Source organism: Triticum aestivum, chromosome 2A, assembly GCF_018294505.1.
Source record: "Triticum aestivum cultivar Chinese Spring chromosome 2A, IWGSC CS RefSeq v2.1, whole genome shotgun sequence".
Taxonomy (NCBI): Eukaryota; Viridiplantae; Streptophyta; class Magnoliopsida; order Poales; family Poaceae; genus Triticum; species Triticum aestivum.
Window position 1 is genome coordinate 725,516,925 of NC_057797.1, and position 20,723 is coordinate 725,537,647.

Here is a 20,723-nt window from a genome sequence, read left to right on the forward strand (position 1 = left end):
ATATTTGCTTCGGAAAATGCCATGTATTTAGAATAAATTTGTTTATAAAAATGTCAGGTACCTAGAATAAATTTGTCTATTAAAAAAGTTATGCATTGAAACAGTTAGCATGTGAAAATGCCATGTACCTAGAATAAATATGTTCCATAGTTTTATGAATATTGCCATGGATGTATAACATTTGAATGAATCTACACAAGAATGTTCAACTTCGTAGCTTTTGAATCAATGCATTGGAGAATGGAACCAGGAAAAAAGGAGCAGAGGCAGCATACTCAACATGCCGCTAAAAATGGCCGTGCCGCTGCGCGCCCCATGCCCGAGACGCCTCCGGCCGCTCCCGCCCCAACTCGCCTGCCGTGCTACCGAGGCCACCTCCATCAGCGTCGATCCTTCGAGCTCTGACACTGCCGAGCTCCCCGTTGCCTAGCAGAGAGAGCGGCGCACGGTGTCGAAGGAGCCGACGGGCAATGGGTGTGATGGAGTTGCGACTATGCATTTGAGAAAGAGGACCGACGGGTGGGGAATTGTGGCAAATGTGGTGGACAAGGTGAGCGAGTGAGCCATTCGCACTCGAGTTGTTCCAAGCGAACTCTCCTAAAACCGTTATGTGGCAATTTTTCTCACATCAAGATTAGGAATTCCAAACATCTGGTAAACCAAAAACAGTCTAAACATGAAAGGATTTCCAAAATTGATCATAGATAATTCTAGCAATTGCCAATAAATCGAGGCCTTTTACCAATTCGATGGTAAGAAATATGGGGACTACTCACAATAAACTGGTGATTGAGCGGATATTTCCGCGGCAGGCTTCTGATTCATACTTCAAATTTCTTGCCCTCCTGCTGCATTGAGACCCGCTTGCTAGGAGTCGGGACTGCAACCGCCTTGGGCTTCTGCTGGACGCACTTCTAGCTGCTCCGCGACGTAGGGATGCTTGTTAGGTTGACACTCGGTGGCTTTGTTTTCTCTTTCTTTTCTGCTTCTTGGGCACGGTTGTGATGTTGCCCCAGCAATCTTCTTAGTGTGGGTGCTTGGAACTTGCTTGTGTGGATTCATGCTTTATCTATGAAGCGGGGCGGAAGCCTATTGAGAGAGAGAGAGAGAGAGAGAGAGAGAGAGAGAGAGAGAGATTCATTTCGTACAATTGAACCTTTTCAAACTGTTTCTTTTTTAGAACAAAAAAACTTGTGCAAAAATAATGGATGTGAAGAAGAACAAAAGGCCTCGGACGCGTAAATGATCCTGAAGCATGATCAGCAGGCACAAAGTTCGGTAGATATCATTTCCCTTTCTTTTTCGGTCCAGGAGAGGTGAGACAGGTAAAACCTTTCTTAAAAATAGGTTGATTCGTCCCGAGCGCTCGCGAGCAAGACGCGTGCTAGAGGTATGTATAGACCACTGTCATTGTGACATATAGCCATTAAACTGAAATGGACAGTATGTTTAAACAAGAATTCAATCTGAAAGGATCCAATCCAAAAAATAAATCACAAAAACTTGTTCTTGCGATGTTTGCCCGGGGTGCTTCTAGACCTCCCTCCCCTATTTATCTCTGTTCTAAACAGAGACAGTGTGCAAGAGAATAGTTCGATGTCTGTGGGTATCCGGTTGCTTGACCAGGGCCGACCTCGTGCTTCTTGGGCCTAGCGAGCCATGAACTGCTGTCAGTTAGCATTACGACCACCTCTGGCATGGTAGGCCTGTCATTGGGCATTGGTTGAACGCAGAGAAGCCCGATCTGGATAACCCTGGATAGATCCAACGAGAGCTGATGGTTAGGTTCAGCCACCTGCGAATCAAGAAGGGCCTTGATTTTTCCTTTGTTCCAATACCTCCATGCCTGCAATAAACGCACATGAGATATTTTTTAGATAAAGGTAATTTCATTCAACAATGTGGTGTGATACTGTACAGTACAGTACTTACATCAAGAAGAAACGTTTTTGCGGAAGTGATCTTTTTGCCAGAGACTATCTCTAGCAAGACCACTCCAAAACTGTATACGTCACACTTGAGCGTCAGGTTGCCTTCCCTTGCATACTCTGGAGCAATGTATCCCCTTCATAAATCACAGACATGTCAGTCGGCTGAAATCTTAAATGCGGAAAAATAAGGGAGCATTCGAAATTGTAGGTTTAAACCATACGGTGTTTGTACTAATGTTGGGTTCGTCTGATCATCAATAAATAGCTTTGCGGTGCCGAAGTCCGCTATCTTAGGCTTTAGCTCGTGATCCAAGAGTATGTTCGGCAACTTAAGATCTCTGTGGATGACTTCCTTGTTGTGAAGGTAATCAACACCTATCGCAATACCACGGATTATCTCTAGCCTTTGAAACCAAGTCAACGATGGACGGGGTGATGAGTTTTCTCCTGTCAAGTAGTACAAATTAATAGGTCCATGTGCCAACGCACAGATGAGAGAATTAGCAAATAAATATATTTAGTCTAACACAATTGTGTGTTCAAGTGAGTATTGAGTAGTACCAAATATGTAGGGGCTCAAACTTTTGTTGGGCATGTACTCGTAGACTAGTATCCACTCGTCTTCTTCCTGGCAGTAGGAAACTAGTTTCACAAGATTTATATGCGTGACCCTTGACATCACTTCCACTTCTCTTGTGAAGTCATTCTTGCCTTTTTCCGTACGGCCAGATGGTCTAAGTCTTTTTACAGCGATGACATCACCATTTAATCGGGCCTGATGATTGTGCAACAGAAATACAGTCAAGTCAACCAACAAAAGTTATCCCAACTTACATTGGAGGAGTAATAGTAGTATATATAGAGAGGAATTAAAGAAAGAACATACCTTGTAAACCACGCCAAATCCGCCTTTGCCAATGATATTGCTATCAGAAAAATCGTCTGTGGCCGCCTTTATAGAAGGCAGATCTACTGCAGGGACACATATGCCGGCTTCGGAAAATTCTTCCGTGGCTTCAGTCATAGTAGATGGATCAGCTGCAGGGACCGACCCGACAGTCGAAGCACGATCTCGACGACTAGCAGCGGGGTCGGTAGCATCTGAAAGACTCTGACCATATGAGATGTAGTACAAAACTAGACAATTTCCACACGTTGCTGCGGAAACACTAAGAGACATGTAGGTATGAAATATTATTACTGCATCATAACAGTCGTTTTGATAAGTTAGCAATTTAATGGTTCAAGGGATTTTCTAAAAAAATAGGTTCAGATTTGATATTCCTTTTTACTAATTTCCGTAAACGTATCTTCGAGAAGTCTAGTAGCATTGTAGTTATAAGAAAAAATATTTTAGTATTTACAAATGGACGACACACCATCGAATACTTGTATGCACGTATTGCCTTCCTCATTTCATATTTTCACTCTTTAATCCACCATAACGATCAATTGCTACCACCAATTCTAGTTAATTTTGTATATACCACATGAATAAGGTGGCATGCTAATGACAAATTATGATGTGGCAGACATGCATGACTAGTGGAGATGAACTTTTGAAGAATGTAGGATGCCCCGTGCAAAAGACAAAACAAGTTGGACGACAAATTTTTGGCGTTTCTCCATTGATGAAATTCTAATCTTGACAAGTTGGATGCTACATGAAGAAATGCTCCCGAGAGCCAAAACACCATGCCCATCTTCTATTCAACTATATAGTAGGTTGTCCTTCTTTAAGGCATGTGATGTCGTCGGCAGCTAGCGGGAAAACAGGAATCACAGTAGTGTTCTTATATACTCTGTATGTTTCTTTTTACTCCGTGTTTTAGGTTTGTCTACAATCAAACTTGTAATGTTTGATCAACTTTATATTTGAAAATATCAATATCTACAATACAAAATAATTATGATATGAAAATATGTTCCCTCATAATCTAATGATATTGACATTGTATTATGAATGTTAATTGTTTTCTAGAAACTTGGTCAAACTTACAATGAGTTTGACTTGGCAAAGTCTAGATGCAGACAAAAAGAAACAGAAAGAATATAATATATATACACTTTGTAGTTGAGAGACACAGTAATATATTGATCTACATAAAACACACTAATCAATGGGTGTGTATAGATTGACTATTCATCATACAGGGTGCAGAATAAAGCTACTCTTCACCCGATGTAATCTTATGATTGTTTCATAAATAACTTACATTTGAAATACAGATAATTACATTCATATTGATTAAATACGTAAAATTTGACATAAGAAAACAAAAATACAGGTCATAAGCCTATAAGAATTGTATTTTATGTATATTTTACACGTAATTTGTACGTTCGTAATTTTACGTAACATAAAACATTTTTTGCAACAATTTTATATTTTCTTACATTCCCTTTTTACGTAAGAAATAAGACAAAAATTACAGAACGTAAAATTATGGTGCATTCATGTGAAAATAGAGGGCGTGAAAAATAATTATTCCTCACCCAGAATGACAAAATAGTCAACCCCTGTGTGTGTGTATATATATATATAGTATATTTGATACCTTAAAAATAAGAGCGTACATACATACCCTCTTTGTTTGGAAAGAAATCATTGCTAGGAAACAATAGTATATTTGTTTTTTTGGAAAGCAATCAATGACTTTTACGTTCCGTAAGTTTTGTCTTATTTCTAACGTAAAAAGAGACCGTAAGAAAATATATAATCGTCATAAAAAATATTTTATGTTATGTAAAATTACAAACGTAAAAACATAGTGTAAAATACACATAAACTGCAAATTTTCTTATTTTATGACCTATATTTTTATTTTCTTATGCCAAATTTTACGTAGTGAATCAATATGAACGTAACTATTTGAAATATAAACGTAATTTAATTATAAAATGATCGTAAAATTACGTCGGGTGAAGAATAACTTATTCTGCACCCTGGGTGATGAATAGGGTCGCGCTATTTGTCACCGTGGGTGAGGAATAGTTATTCTCCACCCCTTTATTTTACCATCAATGCACTGTAATTTTATGTTCCGTAAGTTTTGTCTTATTTCCGGCGCAAAAAAAGACCGTAAGAAAATATATAATCGCCGTAAAAAATATTTTATGTTATGTAAAATTACAAACATAAAAACATAATCTAAAATACACATAAACTGCAAATTTTCTTGTCTTATGACCTATGTTTTTATTTTTTTATGTCAAATTTTACGTAGTGAATCAACATGAATGTAACTATTTGAATTCGAAACATAATTTAATTATAAAATGATCATAAGATTACCTCGGATGAAGAATAACTTATTCTGCACCCTGAGTGATGAATAGTAACACTATATATATATATATATATATATATATATATATATATATATATATTGTTCATTGTTTTTGATATAGCTTACCACCCATGCCAAGTGGTATATATATGAGAAGCAGTTTAACTGTACCTATAGGTGAATTGTTTTGTCGCTGCCCGCCATATCTCCAGACCGCAACTATGATCAACAGACAAACAACAAGGAAGGCTAGAGCTCCACCAATAACCATCGCATATGGAAACGAATGATGTGGTGCATCACCTGTGAGCAAAGTAGTTTCGCATTAGAACGAGTATTAACAAAAGAGCCCATCTGTTGCATCGGAAAAAGAATACCACACTCTCCTAACCTAGTAATCATGACTCAAGACTCCAGTAGGTCCACATCCTTTATTTTAACACATAGCTTTTCATCTGTATTGCCACTTATCCTCCTTCCCACCCTCGTCGACGGTGGTTCAGTGCTCACACAATTAGAACGTATTTGAATGTTGTCAATTCTAAGGCGTCTCTCTCTCGGCACAAGATGAGAAATCTACCTTTTCAATGAGGTTTTTGCGATGCTTGCATGCATGGTTATATATGATTTCTTTCGTCTTCAATCCTGGTCTTGCTGGTATGTTTTCAATCCAGGTCGGCACCGGTATGAAAGAAATACGTATCATGCCCTATTTATTAAGGTTGCACCCTAAATAGTTATTTTTAATGGTTAGCAGGTAAAATAATATCATATTCAGATTCTACACATTTTGCTAATAAAATTCCATATATAACATGTTAAAGTTGGAGTTTGGATTTAAAAATTATGGATATTTTTAAAAAGCATTTGATTTCCACTGTGGGTTGATTAACCCAAATACCAGGGGCTATCCTGCAAAAGTGAAAATCTGACTTAAATTTGACATGTGGCATGATTACCAGAAACATCACAGGGTTTTCTGCAAAAATGAAAATCTGACTTAAAACTAGCCTGCGGATTGATTAATAGAAACATCAGGGGGTTTTCTGTAAAATAACATGGCGGACAAAGAATACATATTTCTTTTATTAATAGGTATAAATAATAAGATGATATAAGTGGGTTATAAAGATTTAAATAATTGTTTTCTTAATTGAAAGGAAGAGAAGAGGTAATAGAAGAGAAGCTCATTTAGATTAAGAGCAACTCTAGCACATACCTCAAATTCTCATACCACAGAATCTATTTTCAGTATACTGCAAAATGTTTTAGAGTATGGCATGTGTTCCGCGCCAGAGCAGATACCATAAAATCGCTTCAGTTCAGATGTGCAACCCACTTGTTAGTAGCTAAATTTACAACATGGTCCTTGAAAAATAGCACAAAGCACCCTCAAAACAAAAACCAAATAACAATTGGGTCCCTGGCCATAGCCCACCGTGTCTCTCGCCGCCCCAAGGCCACCCGATGCTCAGCGCGATGGTCCTCCATGACACACGGCGGTCAACAGTCCACTCCACGCGTGCGGCAGGCCTCCACGACTACGCACCCAATGCTCTTCGTGTCCCTCAACGATGACGCACTCCACGCGCGTGGTGACCCTCCAGGACGGCCTAGCCAGGGCAGACGACGGTCAGCGCGCGCACACACCACATCCTCCACACACACTCCAGTGTCATGGTTGTGGTCGTGGCTACGGGAGGCAGGGCGGATGCAGACTCGATTCCGGCGGCACGACCGGGGAACTAGATGCAGGAGGCTCCGGCTGCTCCATGGCGACGCGTGGCCGGTCGAGGGAGGTGCTACGGTGAGCTGCCGACGAGGCTAGCGGCGACAGAGGCGCAGGGGCGAACGCGGTTTCTCCTAAAACCTCCCTCCCGCCAATCATTTTCTAGTTTAGTAGGAGGTGGAAGAAAAAGCCCTCAAAAACTGAGTTCATGGCACGAGTGTTCCCTGATATGAGAACCCAACTAAACTAGTTTCATTTTTGCAGCCCAGTCATGGCATGGACCACCCGAGCTTGCTCTCGGGCAAGGGCACGAGTGTTCCTCCTCTTTGGGGCAGCCTAGTCATGGCATGGACCACCCGAGCTTGCTCTCAGGCAAGGGCACGAGTGTTCCTCCTCTGCCGCTTCTGAGGATGTGTGAACGGATGGCTTCCTCTTTCGTGACAGCACATGCTCCGCCTCCGCCACATCAGCAGTGAGCTGGGCCTCACGCATCCACGCCCTCTAATTGTTACGGCGAACACCAATCCCTATAACACTCATATACCGGCAGACTGGAGAGATGGTGTCGTAGACGGACCTCGAGCTTCCAGCACTGCCGGATCCGAGCGCTAGTTGCGCCGTCACAATGGTTTCGCGACAGACAGACTTCAACATCGGCCGGACGCACTCCTCCCGGGAGAGGCGGACGGCCATAGCCTCCTCCGGCACGCATGGGAGGACGCCCCAGACGATGGATATACAGTCGTCAGAGTCAGATCCATTGCCCAGCATGCCGGAGAGGGCCAGAAATCATCGGAAGGGAGCTTGCGCGCGAAGTGGAGTGGAGTTATTAGGATTTGCTTCAAGGAGCAGATGAGAAAGATCCTTGACATTGAGTTGGATCTCATTCTTCTTCCTGGTTAGCAACGGGGTTATCTAACTTCACTGGCTCATCTACTTCTACGTATGTGGGATGGGGGTGGTCCAGCATGGACCGGATTCGATGTGGCGGACGCACCCATGCCTCCTCATATCCACTTTAGATTTGGGCCGGATATGTGGGGTGCCGGTCAGCCCGGGCGTTTGGGGCCGGTATGAGGCGTTCATCTAGGTCAGGTTTTATTGACCAGTCAGTGATGGACTATCTGCCTGGACATTTGGGGCTGTTATTAGGCGTCTGTCTGGGTCGGATTTGGCTTGTCAGTGACCGAGCCGTCCGCCGGGGAGTTTTGTGTGTGTGGGGGGGGGGGGGGGGGGGGGGGTATGAGGCGTCTGTTTAGGTCGGCTTTTTTATTGGTCAGTGATCGGGTTGTTCGCCCATGGTAGGGGGGGGGGAGGTTGTAGATGCTCTTACACAAATGTTGAGTCGGTGACCGACCACTGATATTTGACTTATGTGAAGCAAAATTATTTAACCACCCACTATAATTGAAATTGTTGTTTTCGGTGAAAATAGCGAGAGGAGGAGGTTGTACGCACCTAGTTCAGACTTTGGCAGCCTCATGTACAAAGCCTGCCCTCCATCCACGTAGCGTAGGTCGGTGATGTTTCCTGTCCAGATGATGCACCCAGCGACAGCACCTACCTTGATATCAGCAGGGGCATAGGCCACGCAGGAGCAGTTGGCGAAGCACCTGGCCCTGCACTCCTCCACCGTGGTGCTCGCATCCACCGATGCGTTGAACGTGTCGGGGAGCTTCACGCCCTGGAGCACCATGAACCCGTCCGTGCTGCTGGTGCTGGCGCCCTCGTTCCCTTGGGCGCAGTCTAGCGCGGCACTTCGCCGGCATCCACCCGAGTTCTCCCTCAGGTCCCACTCCGCGGGGGACGCCGGGGTGAAGCCCCTGGGACAGCTGCAGAAGGACGTCGAAGGAGCGTTGGCGTTGCAGAGGCCGAACGGCCCGCACATGGCGTAGGCGTCGCAGACGTCCCTCGGCCCCTTCAAGAAGGTCTCCCATCGTTGCGCGCTCGCCTCCCATACCAGCCGCTTGACAAAGCCGGTGGACGTCGCCAAGATGCGGGAAGGGGGCGTGCCGGGTGTCGCCGTGTACCCGAAGGTTACCTCCCCGTCGTTGATGGTCACGACGAACTTGAACATGCTGGTGTAGCTCGCGTCCTCCGTGGTGCCGCTGAACCGCAGTCCGTTCCAGGGCCCTGTGCGGTAGACTTTGGTGCTCCCGTCCCAGAGGGTGTTGTCCGGAAGCCCGTTCACCTCCGTGACGAACCGATAGGCCGGAGACGGGTCGTCGGCTGAACGCCACGACGAGAGGTACCACTCGGACCCTGTCCATCGGTTCTTGCCCATCTTCATACCAGGAAGCAGCGTGTCGGACAGATAATCGAACGATTGCCACACGGTGGTGTGGCCGGCTTGTTCACGGATGACCAGGTTGCCGGATTCAAGAAGCTGCGCAACCCTAGGAGCTGCCCTCGTGGTGGAGTTGGATGTCCATACGGTCTGGCCTGAGCCATCAAGCAGGAGAAGGTTTCCGGTGTCGCTGAACACCAGAACCCCCGCCGTGCTGTTCAGGGGCCTTTCACGGTTCGCCACCCAGCAGACGGTGGTGTTGGACACGGAGAACCATATCCCGAGGTATCTGTTGGTGGACACCCGGGGAGAGAAGAAGCCCAGGATGAACGACCCATCGGCTGAGACCAGCGTGTTGCCGTCGGTGATGTTGCTGCCCTCGTTGAGCAGATCGGATACGCCGGTTACCGAGGCTCCAGGAGACAGGAGCAGGAAGAGGAACAGGGGAAGAGTAAGATTGACGGCAAAGATAGGTCACCGGCTCTAGCGCAACCGCCACCGGGCTTTTGTAGGCTGGCGCCGGAAAGTGATGTCCGCAAACTGACAAGCAATCATTCCTTGCGAGATCCCCAACCATTCTGAGGTTGCAAGATGAGAGTGATAATATGTGCTCTCGTACATATGTGCTGGCGTCATTGCCGCTTTGTGGTTTAATTAAGTATATAAACACTAATCTTTTTTTTGCGGGGAATATAAACACTAATCTTAATCCGGAATAAAACGGGCATTACAATGTCAGAATTAGTGTTTAAAATACATGCTACAACCATGGTAGAGGTTTGAACTTGTCAAAGAACAAGATGTACTCCAAGGTTACAAAAAAAAAAGTACTCCAAGGAACAAGATGCATCTTCAATGCTGCCACGAAGGTTCATTGTCGGCAGTGGCGCAGCTAGGAGGCAAATTTGACACATTTGACCTGTGGACGAAATCAAATCACAGAATGAACTGCTCGTAAAACTATTTCATGCGGCTAACCTTTTTGTGTGACGCCCGACACAAAGGCGCCACACTACACTGTGCAACGCCTCACAGATAGGCGCTACACGTCTGGCTAGCGTTGCACCCCAGACTGCCTAAAAATTGCTAAGTCATTGTGTAGAGCCTAAGAGCTAGGCGCTGCATTAGTGATTGCACTATAAAATGAAGCGACCACTAGTGCAACGCTTAGAAGCTAGGTGCTACACTGTATAGTGTGGCGCCTAGCTCTCAGGCGCTGCACACCGACTTAATAATTTTCGGATTACACGGGTGCGACGCTGGCCAAGCGTATAGCGCCTATCAGTGAGGCATTGTACAATGTAGTGTGGCGCTTTTGTGTTGGGCGTCACACACAAAGATCAGTCGCGTGAAATAGTTTCACGAATAGTTCATTCTGTGATTTGATTTCATACATAGGTTAAATTTATCAATTTTGCCCAGCTAGAATTGGTCCAAGCCCTGGGCCAAGCGACACATAAACAGTGCAAAAGAAAAGAAAACATATCAGGTGCACCGTTGCCACGCCGCCCCCACCCCCTCCCGCCATGTTTCTGAGTTCTGACCTACCTACTGACGTAATTGTCTCTGAGACAAGCGTGTTGCCGTCGCTAATATTGCTGCTCCCGTTCAACAGATCAGATACGCCCACTACTGAAAGAAATGGTCTTGTCGAGTTCTTCTCTATTTGCCGAGTTAGAAAAATGGCCGTTGACAAGTTCTTTCCTGCCGTGCGCCGGTTACAGAAGGCCTAGCTCTCGGAGAAAGGAGCAGGCAAAGGAACAACAGAAGACCGAGACGTTTTCTGGTTGAGAAAGGTGTGGTAGCTCCTGGGTGTCCCTACACCTTCATAATAGTAAATTCAAACAAAACAGAAAACAAGATAAAAAAGATTCTGAAATTTTGCGTCATCGAATATGCTCAAACGTTTTAGGCACATGCAAATTTTCATCAAGAAATACCATATAGAAAACAGCTTTGCTAAGTCTCAGTCAACTGGACTGAGACTTTGTTATGTCTTAGTCAATGATACATCCCTTTAATCTTGCATGGAGATTCGTACATTTTTTTTTCTTATATGCTATGTCACCTGACTGAGACTAGGTTAAGTATCGGTCGACTGAGACCTAGCCACACCCTTTAGAGAAAGGTGTACACACGAGAAAAAAAATTGTGCTTAAAACTGTGAGCACTCAAATTGCTTACTTGTATAGAGCTTCTCGATTTTTTTGCATGAAATCTTACAAGCACCTACAAAGTTTGAGTGTATATGATGTCACAAAGTTTTAGATTTTTTTATTTTCTTTTCTATTTTTAATTTATTGTTCATGGGGTGTACCGGTGTAGGGACACAGGAGTTGAAAAACCACTCTTGCCTCCGACTCCAAGGGACGACCCTATTGTGCTGGTCATTTTCATGGGTGACCGTGTATGTTAACTGGGTTATGTGTGCCGAGTCTATTATAATCTCTACTCTTAATGAAGCAGTTGGTAGGATTGTGTTTATGGCTTTTTTCGTCTGGCTTTTTTTCGTCTATTTTTTTTCCGTCTCACCTCCGACCACCACCCCTTCACATTGGTTTTTTTCATCGTCTAATAGAAACTTTCCTAACTAGCCACTTTTTAAACGAATAGGAACCGATAGCACGTTACCAAACAATGAAATCAAGTTTCATGACAATCAATGCTAAAATCTTAACTTTCCTAATGCATCGATCCTTACCTTTCCTAACAACCAAATCTTCTAGTATTAAAAGAAAATTGGTGAATGATAATTCATCATTCAACTCTTACATATTGGTACGTTGTGGCCTTCCCACACTTATCAAAATAATTAATCGCACTTACCAAATCTTCTACTCGTAATGTCTCAGTTGATAGTCTTGTCTCACTCTCACCTTATCCCATCACTCCTATTTTTTGCCCACCACTTCTATGTTTCACCCGTCTTTCACAGCGGCCAACTTGGGCCGGCCCATTAACTCGTTCCTTGACGCACCGCCCCGATTCTGCTCCTCGTATCTCCTCGACGCCCTCACTCATAGGGTTCCTCCAGTTGTATCGCCACCGCTCAACTCCTCCTTCCGCTGGCCAGCCACTGTCGCGCACAACCCTAGAACATCAGGTGAGATCCGCCGCGGCCACCCACGCTCGCAAAACGCGTCCGGGGCACCAGGGGCCATGCAGACAACAGGGAGTGGGAGAAATCCGCCGTTGTGGTCGTGACCTCGGCGTCCCTATCATCCTCGGCGCCTTCTCCACCCTCAAGCGAGCGGTGGGGGGCTGCGACCAGAGTTTTGGATTTCGTCCGAAATCCATCAATTTTGTCAAGGCCCGGTATAAATATAGGCCGGCCAAAAAATTCGGCCCTTTTTGAACTTCGGCCCGTTCCATGGATCCACCGTAGGTCGCTGGTGTCCCCGATGGTATAAAAGTCCGTACTGAAGCCTCCCAACCCAAATTTCATCATTTCGTCCTCCACTTCCGTTTACAGCACGGCGACGGCTGTTGTCGACGGAAGCTGAGCGAAGCACGGTAGCGCCTCCTCCTCCCATCATTCTCCTCCGGCAGTCCACATCCTCCTCGTTCTCCTACTTCGCATCCACTTCTCCTCTGGGCAGTCGACAACCTCGTTCACTTCGCATCTACTCATCACCAAATGTCTGCTCAGGCAGCGATAGAGAACGAGATAAAGGCCGGCGTTGGAGCTGCAACACTACAATGCCAGGCCTTTATCATTTATATCGCTTCTTTTAGCTTGATGACAATGAAAGGCCTAGCTTGTTCACTACTTTTCAGATTGATAATTCTGGAATTCGATGATTTTGCTTCAGTTTCCCCCCGGTATACGTTTTTGTTCTGCTTGGTTCGGACCTTTTTGAGAAATTCCGTTCATTTTCGTTCAAATTTCGGCCATTTTCCGTTCAAAATTTCAAATTTTAGTTTATGCATTTCGTTCGAGTTTTTCGGAAAAATTAGCGAAAAACTGGATTTCACCTTTTTCGTTCGGCCCGGTAAAAAACCAAAAACGAAATCCAAAATCTTGGCTGCGACTGGCCTCCATTCCAGATATGTCCGCCTTTGATCCCGTATCCTCCCTGGCTCCCTACCTCCATCACTATGCAGGGGTGCGCAGTGGCGGAGCTAGCATTTGACATCAGGGCACTAGTAGAAAAACTCCCATTCGTCCCGGTTGATAAGGGTCTTTTGTCCCGGTTTGTGAACCGGGACTAAAGGGTCATTATTAATGCCCTAACCATTTAGTCCCGGTTCTTACACGAACCGGGACAGATGTGCCTCCACGTGACCGGTGCGCCGGGCCCAGGCAGGAGGGCCTTTGGTCCCGATTAGTGGCATCAACCAAGACTAATAGGCATCCACGCGTCAGCATTTCAGGGGCTGGGGTTTTTGTTTTTTTTTGAAAGGGAGGGTTGGGGTTTAATTTAGGTGTTTCATATATTGTGTTAGCTAGCTAATTAATAGAGAGAAGTGTTATCTCTTATGTCCGTACTTGGTCGACGCTATATATACGTATATATAGAGAGGATTAGACACACTAGCTAGTAAGTAAATGAAGGAAACAGAAGATGGTCATGAACACATGCATACAGAGAGAAGTGATATCGACCACCTCTCCTTCTCCGAGAGATTGGTCGAACAACAAGTTCTCGTATATCTATCCGACACTACCGGCTACATATATACAATAATTATCTCTTACAATATAATCTCCTAATTATATATGAACACAGGGTCCATATAGTATTCTCCGTCTTCAGCGATCACGTGGTCAAAGAAGAATGCCGCCAATTCCTCTTAAATTGCTCGCATACGATCTGATGCTAGGAGTTCACCCCGCATCCGAAACATCTAATTTAAACAAGAAGGTCAATATATAGACACTATTCTAATCCCAGGATCAGAATAACTATTTGGACTAGAAGAACGCCCGTGCGTTGCAACGGGGCCACATTAACTTTAAGAGTTCAATATTAATATTCTCATACATATCAATCCTTCTTCTCCTTCCGTCTGCCATCGAGACAGGGACCTAGACTTTGTGCTGCTCTTATATTGATTTGAAACCCAGACGAGATGGGGTGGTGGGAGGGGGGACGAAAAAACCCAGACGAAACAAAGGAGAAGGAGAGCCTCATCAGTAGCATCATGGTGAATTTCAAACCTAGCGTTGTGCTCCGCTCAACGAACATGGACGCCGCCGCCGGCGGCCCGGTGGAGCTCGAACCCGAGAGACTCTGCTGCTTGCTGGGAGGGGTCGGGGAGGGTCGGAGCACATGAGCATTGACGTGAAGACAGGGTAGGCCGGGGAGATTACTGTGCACGCCGCACAGCGACTTGGACCTCGGAGGGCCTTAGCTCTGTCAGGAGGAGGTCCCGAGTTCCTGCCGAGGACAGCCTGACGGGGGAGACGCACGGCCGCTCGCGCTGCCCGCAACGCGACCACGCCCTGCCCTAGGGTTCTGCGATGGCGACAGCGTCGTCCACAGCCACACCCTCTCTGAGTCCTGCCCTGAACTGGGGTTCCGAGATGGCGGCGGTGGCGGAGGTCTCTGAGGTTGGAGAGGGGCAAGATGTAGGACGGCGGAGGCTGGAGCCTGGAGCGATGGCGGCGTTTTGGGATTGCAGGCAGGGGGACGTGCGAGGTGAGTGTTTTTTTCACCGGTTTATGTTGTGTTGCCTGCACGGATATATAGGAGAACAAATAGGTGGATTATAATTCCTTCCATTGTATAAGTGCTGGGAAAGGAAGCGAGGGACAAAAATCAATCAAGGGGCCTTTAAGAGTAGAGATTAGTTAATTGGATTTTTCTTTAAAGTCTGTTATTTGTTTTTTTTAAATTTATTATATGTTTCCTAAATCAAATTGCATTGATGGGATGGATCGATTGATTTGGATAGTCTATTATTTGTTTCCTTCACATCCATTATATGTTTCCTAAAGCAAATTGCATTGATGAGATGGATCGTTTGATTTAGATGGATCGATTGATTTGTTTCCTTAAAATTGGATTTTTTTTTAAAGTCTGTTATTTGTTTCCTTAAAATTTATTATATGTTTCCTAAATCAAATTGCATTGATGGGATGGATCGATTGATTTAGATAGTCTATTATTTGTTTCCTTCACATCCATTATATGTTTCCTAAAGCAAATTGCATTGATGAGATGGATCGTTTGATTTGGATGGATCGATTGATTTGTTTCCTTAAAATTGGATTTTTCTTTAAAGTCTGTTATTTGTTTCCTTAAAATTTATTATATGTTTCCTAAATCAAATTGCATTGATGGGAGGGTGACGCATGGAAAGTTATGATCCGTTAAGATTTTTTTCATTGTGTGAGAGGGTGACGCAAAACTAAACCGGTGGGGTAGGGGAGGGACGAAAAAAACCAGCGAAATGAAACGGATGGGAGGTGGGAGGAAGTACCAAAGAAGTACCAAAAAAACCGGATGAGGTGGAACGAAAAAAAACCTGGAAGCGAGACTACCAACTGCTCCATTAGGAGTAGAGATTACAACAGCCCCTGTATACCTATATAGGCTCGCGAAGATGTTCCCGAACTCAACCGCACTGCCCCGTCCCGCACATACTGCACCATCTCTCTGCCCCGATCCAGACGACCACCTCTCTGCCCCGATCCTCCTGACCACCCACCGCCGACCTGGCTCTGGCGAGCCACCCACCGCCGACCTGGCTCTGGCGAGCCACCCGCCGCCGGCCCCTGGCTTTGGCGCCACCCACGGACGCCTCGACACGCCACCCGACACCGCCTCCTGCCTCCGGCGCTCTACCCCCGCTGCCCCCACAACCTCGACGCGCCACCCTCCTCCGTCCCCGCGGCCTCGACGCCCCACCCTCTCCCGCCACCACGGTCTCGACGCGCTACCAGCCGCAGACCCCCTGGATCCGGCTGCGCGCCACCGTTGACGCCCCCAAGTCCCCCACGGCCCAGACGCGCAAATCCCCCACGGCTCCTCGGACCAGAAGCACCTCCTGCAGCGATCCCCTTAGCCTCGCTGTCGCTCCCACCCAGACCCGGATGCATCTCCTGCAGTCGTCCCCTCCCCCTGGCCCCGACGAGCCTCCTGCCGCCCCTCATCCCCGACACGCCTCCAGCGGTCGGACCTCCAGAAGCAGAGCAGACCCCATGCTCCTGCAGGTCAACTGGGACTCCCACGGACGGTCAATCTCCACTGGCGCCCTTGCATCGTCTCTTGCATCGCAAAAAGTCCTTCTCCCCCTTTAAACTGCCAGCGATGGCAGCGGTGTCCGGGTTCAGTCTTGCTCGCCTCCTGACCAACCACCGCCTCCCCATCCCTCAGGGCGACCTGCAGCTGGGGGAGGTCTCGAACTACAGCTGGAGGAGGTCTCAACCTGCAGGTACGTATGGCTGAAAAGCTTGAACCTTACGGTGGATACTTGGTCTTCTACAAACAGTTGGGATTACAAGAATACATGTAGTCACAAATTGTCATCAATGGTGGTATCTTATTTCAGGCGATGATCTTACTAAAAGTTCAATATGAGCTCAAGCACGTTAGCTAGCTAGGCTTTGAGCACCATCTCCATGGATCGATCGCCTTGACTGAATGACCCAACCACGTTAATCAACAGGAAATAGGCGAGAGAGAGAGAGAGAGAGAGAGAGAGAGAGAGAGAGAGAGAGAGAGAGAGAGAGAGAGAGAGAGAGAGAGAGAGAGAGAGAGAGAGAGAGAGAGAGAGAGAGAGAGTCTGTTTTACATACAGTGTACGTTAGCTCTGGCAGAGAAAATAAATGTTGGAATTCTTGCACCGTTGTGCTAGCTAACACAGCTTATTATTCATTCAGTGATTTGCACAAACACTTCACCTGGAAGTATTGACTTGCAGCTTATCGCGTCTGCCGCTGCCGCCAAGGTCCACATACAGTCGATGCTGCGGCAACCACCCCCGCCACTGTCTGTTGCCGATGCGTGCAACCACGTTCAGCCGCCCACTGGACGTGGGCACAGAGGCAGGGCCACGCCGAGGGAGCTCGAGCTCCACCACCCGCAGCCGCTTCCCCTGCAGGTTGTACACCCCACCGACCACACCATCTTCTTCTCCTCCTCTGTTCTCTTGCCTCTTTGCTTCTGAAGTTCAAGATGTTTTAAAAAGGTTGGTATTTTTGCTCTCTGTAATGTTCAAAAGTTTGGTACTGTAATTTGTTTGGATCTGCAAAGATGTAATCTCAGCAAGGTTGGACTATGTTAAAGTAAGATATTACCAACCAAGAAAAAAGAGAAATTTGGGTCTATGATTTCCCACTATATTTGCCCCAACTTGTGTTCTGATATCATTTGAAAAATCCAGAAGTTTAATGATATAAAATATATAAGTTCTGACTCCACAAGATGTATGTTTGGAGAATAAAAACAACAGTTAAGTGAACCCACTTGCAGAGTAAAAAAGAACATATAAATTTGCATTACGGAGTTACAAAAATTCAGAGCCAAAAACATATAAAAGTTCATAGCAGGCAGTGCTAACAACGTTCAAATTTTTTCCCTTTGTTTCCGGTTGCAGCGGAAAAACAAAAGGCAGAAGTTCAAAGATGAAATTTGAAGAAGGAAATATGCAACAATCAAAGAAGTGGCGGTCTCATTACAGAGAAGGAGAATGCCTTACGATCCAGCCGAGTTGACTCCTGCCATGGGCACTACATAATTATCACTGGATGCCCATGGTCACCGGTGCTGGATAATTAGCACTGAATGACTTGCAATCGAGAAGAAAGTTGTGCCCATAACCCGTGGAGATCTATCACGTTGTGCAGTTGGTCGTGATGTCTCCTGGAGCTTCAATTTTATGACCCTGATGCATTTTCTTCTTTTTTGATGTGCCATTTGAAGTATAAATTATCACTAGATGCCCAGGCGTGTGCACAGTATGTGTTTGTGTTAGTTCCGGACAGGTTCCATCATGTACTAAATGGTGATGGATAGAGAGATCCATTATTCATTTGTATAGAAGTTCAAATTTAAATAAAATAGAGGTTCAATGTTTATGAAAGCTACTTTAGTAATTCTTTATTAAAAGTGTACTCGTGTTGTAGGTGGAAGCCGGGGCATTTGTGTGTGTGTGTGAATAAAATGGATAAGTTCAAGTTAAAATAATGGAAAAATTGTTCTCTGTTCTTTGCAGTAAAAATGTATCATGTATTGGTTAGTTTCCCAAACTAGTTGCTCTCTGGCGCACATTATGTTGCTGCTTTCCTTCTCCTTCATGAAACTATTACAGAAAAAATAGAGCATAGAAGTTGAATATTAAAAGCAAAAAACAAGCACACATTTCTTGAAGACAAAAAAAGGTTGATGCGAAGTTCATATTCTCTACTGCGGATAGTTCAATATGTTCGCTTATGGCAAAACTCAAACATTGGGTATACAAAAATAAAGAGGCGAACATACAAAAAAATACGTGAAGTTCAAATTTTGAAAATAGAAAAGTCTGAAGTTTATTAAAAAAGAACAAAATTTATTCGTTCTAAAAAGTAAAATAAAACATTCAGGTTTAAATACCACAACAGTTGGATGTTCATTAAAATACTCCTAGCAAAATAAAAAGTAGGAAGTTCAATTTTAAATAATAGAATATTTGATGTATATTAAAACCTTGGATTTTTCTCGTTATTAAAAGAATAAAACCAAGAAGTTCAAACTAAAATAATGGAGTAGTTTAATGTATATAAAGAACTCAAATTTTCCTCATTACTAAAAGAATAAACCCAAGAAGTTCAATTTATAATAGTAGAGTGAATTGATGTTTTTACAAAACTCGGATTTCTCCAGTTACTAAAGAATAAACCAAGAAGTTCAATTTATAATAATAGAGTAGTTCAAAATTCAAATAACTCAGTTTTCTATACATAAGCTTTTCCAAACAGTATTATCATACCACAGCCGCCGGCCCGTGCGCCACCGGCTGTGGCTCCCATCTTGGCTGCACCGCACCGCCACGTTGCACCTCAGGGCGCCGAATATGGTAAGGAACCGAAACAAAAGTAGAGAGAAGTTCAAAGTGAAAGCAACCCGCGGTTCAACAACTACATGGAGTGTGTTTCATATAAGAAAAAAAGAATAAAAAGACTTTAGCTAGAAGTTAACGTGGTCGGCCCAGGATGTACAAATATTTTTGTAAAGGAGGTTCGCCGTCTATTTACTTGTGCAAAAACACACAAAATAGTTGTGCAACTCCAATGAACGGGTGAGGAATTATACCAACAAAAATACGTTACCGAAGTTCAATGTGAATACAACGAGCGGTTCAACTATTATACATAATGTGTTTTCAGTTGAGAATAAAAAGAATACAAAACTAAAAGCCTAAAATGCTTGTTGCGAAGAGTTCAGGTGCTCCTTCCTGCACGGTTCAAAAATTATATTACGAGACTCCGACCTTCAACTTCATGTTAAAAAAGAGAGGCAAAAACAACATCATGTTTGTCATTTTTAAAATTGTTCTCAAATGGCAACGGATTTGTAACACATGTCTACATGAAAAAGGGGCTCCAATTCATAAGCTTTCGAACGGTGTATTATATGCTACATTATGATGTATGATTTAAAAGTTTCATGTATACAAATTAAAACATGTTTTTATGTATTAAAAAGATTCTTTTGAACCGTCACAACTATGAAAAAATGATCAACACGTAAAAGTTGCATGTTTTCAATAGCTTTCCATTGGTATAACATTTGCTCAATGCAAGTAAGTGGTTGGGGAGTTACGGGTAAAAAGCTACACGTGAAAAGCAGAGTGAAGTTCAAAAAGAACTGCTCCAGAAGTTCGACCTCTTCACGAAGTGCATTTTTGGAGACTTCGGTTTTTCCGATGAAGGCAACGCACGATCTCAGAAGTGCAGGTTGATAAATGTCAGAAGTTCACGTACTAAATAGTGTGCATTTTGTATTAAAAAAGAATGAAAATGCAAAGCCTAAAGTTTTGTTGCTAGAAGTTCAAGTGCTTGTCCAAGAAAGTTCAAAAATTCTTGCGAGAGAGGTTGAACAAAAATACGTGACAGAAGTTCAAGGTGAAAACAACGAGAAATTCAATACTGCGAGGAATGCATTTTGGGTGAGAATAATAAGTATAGAAAAATAAAAGATTAAAAGGTTTCTTGAAAGAACTTCAAGTTCTCTGTCTGGGGAAGTTCAAAAATTCTTGCAGGAGAGGTTCACCTTGTATTTCCATGTTCGAAAACACAAAAAGAAATTTTTTTTGGCGTTTAAAACAATTCTCTCAATCCACAAAGAAGTTTAGTTATAATTTGGGAGCAATTTGATTTCAAATAGAAAATAAAAAATTTAAATTATAAAAATGGAAAAAGTTCATGGACTACATGGTGTGTATTTATATGAGAAAAATGAATTAAAAGGCAAGGTCAATTTTTTTGTTGTTATAAGTTCAAGTCCTCGGCCGGAGAAAGTTAAAAAATTATTGTGAGAGAGGTTTGTACCAAAGTAATA

At 44.3% G+C, this 20,723-nt stretch overlaps 2 protein-coding genes across 4 annotated transcripts; one reads left to right on the forward strand and one right to left on the reverse strand.

The window, feature by feature from the left end:
* Positions 1 to 1,407: 1,407 nt before the first annotated feature.
* Positions 1,408 to 13,279, reverse strand: LOC123191933 (receptor-like serine/threonine-protein kinase SD1-8). The gene is made up of 8 exons (XM_044604469.1): positions 13,260 to 13,279; positions 8,353 to 9,700; positions 2,818 to 3,042; positions 2,493 to 2,706; positions 2,153 to 2,378; positions 1,933 to 2,065; positions 1,634 to 1,846; positions 1,408 to 1,431 (listed from the first exon to the last, which is right to left on the reverse strand). Exons 1-8 carry the CDS (start codon positions 13,277 to 13,279, stop codon positions 1,408 to 1,410), a joined length of 2,403 nt encoding a protein of 800 aa, XP_044460404.1.
* Positions 13,280 to 15,824: 2,545 nt separating this feature from the next.
* LOC123186237 (uncharacterized) lies at positions 15,825 to 18,315 on the forward strand. 3 transcript variants are annotated; one of them, XR_006493582.1, is made up of 3 exons: positions 15,825 to 16,617; positions 17,107 to 17,373; positions 17,782 to 18,315. XR_006493582.1 is itself a non-coding variant. In XM_044598021.1 (3 exons), the coding sequence occupies exons 1-3, from the start codon at positions 16,494 to 16,496 to the stop codon at positions 17,811 to 17,813; spliced, it is 336 nt and encodes a 111-aa protein (XP_044453956.1). In that variant the 5' UTR covers positions 15,825 to 16,493; the 3' UTR covers positions 17,814 to 18,315. The 3 variants fall into 3 exon arrangements, 2 of the variants coding, with proteins under 2 accessions (XP_044453956.1, XP_044453955.1); XM_044598021.1 differs by having other exon boundaries at positions 17,107 to 17,286; XM_044598020.1 differs by lacking the exon at positions 17,782 to 18,315 and having other exon boundaries at positions 17,107 to 17,721.
* Positions 18,316 to 20,723: the final 2,408 nt, after the last annotated feature.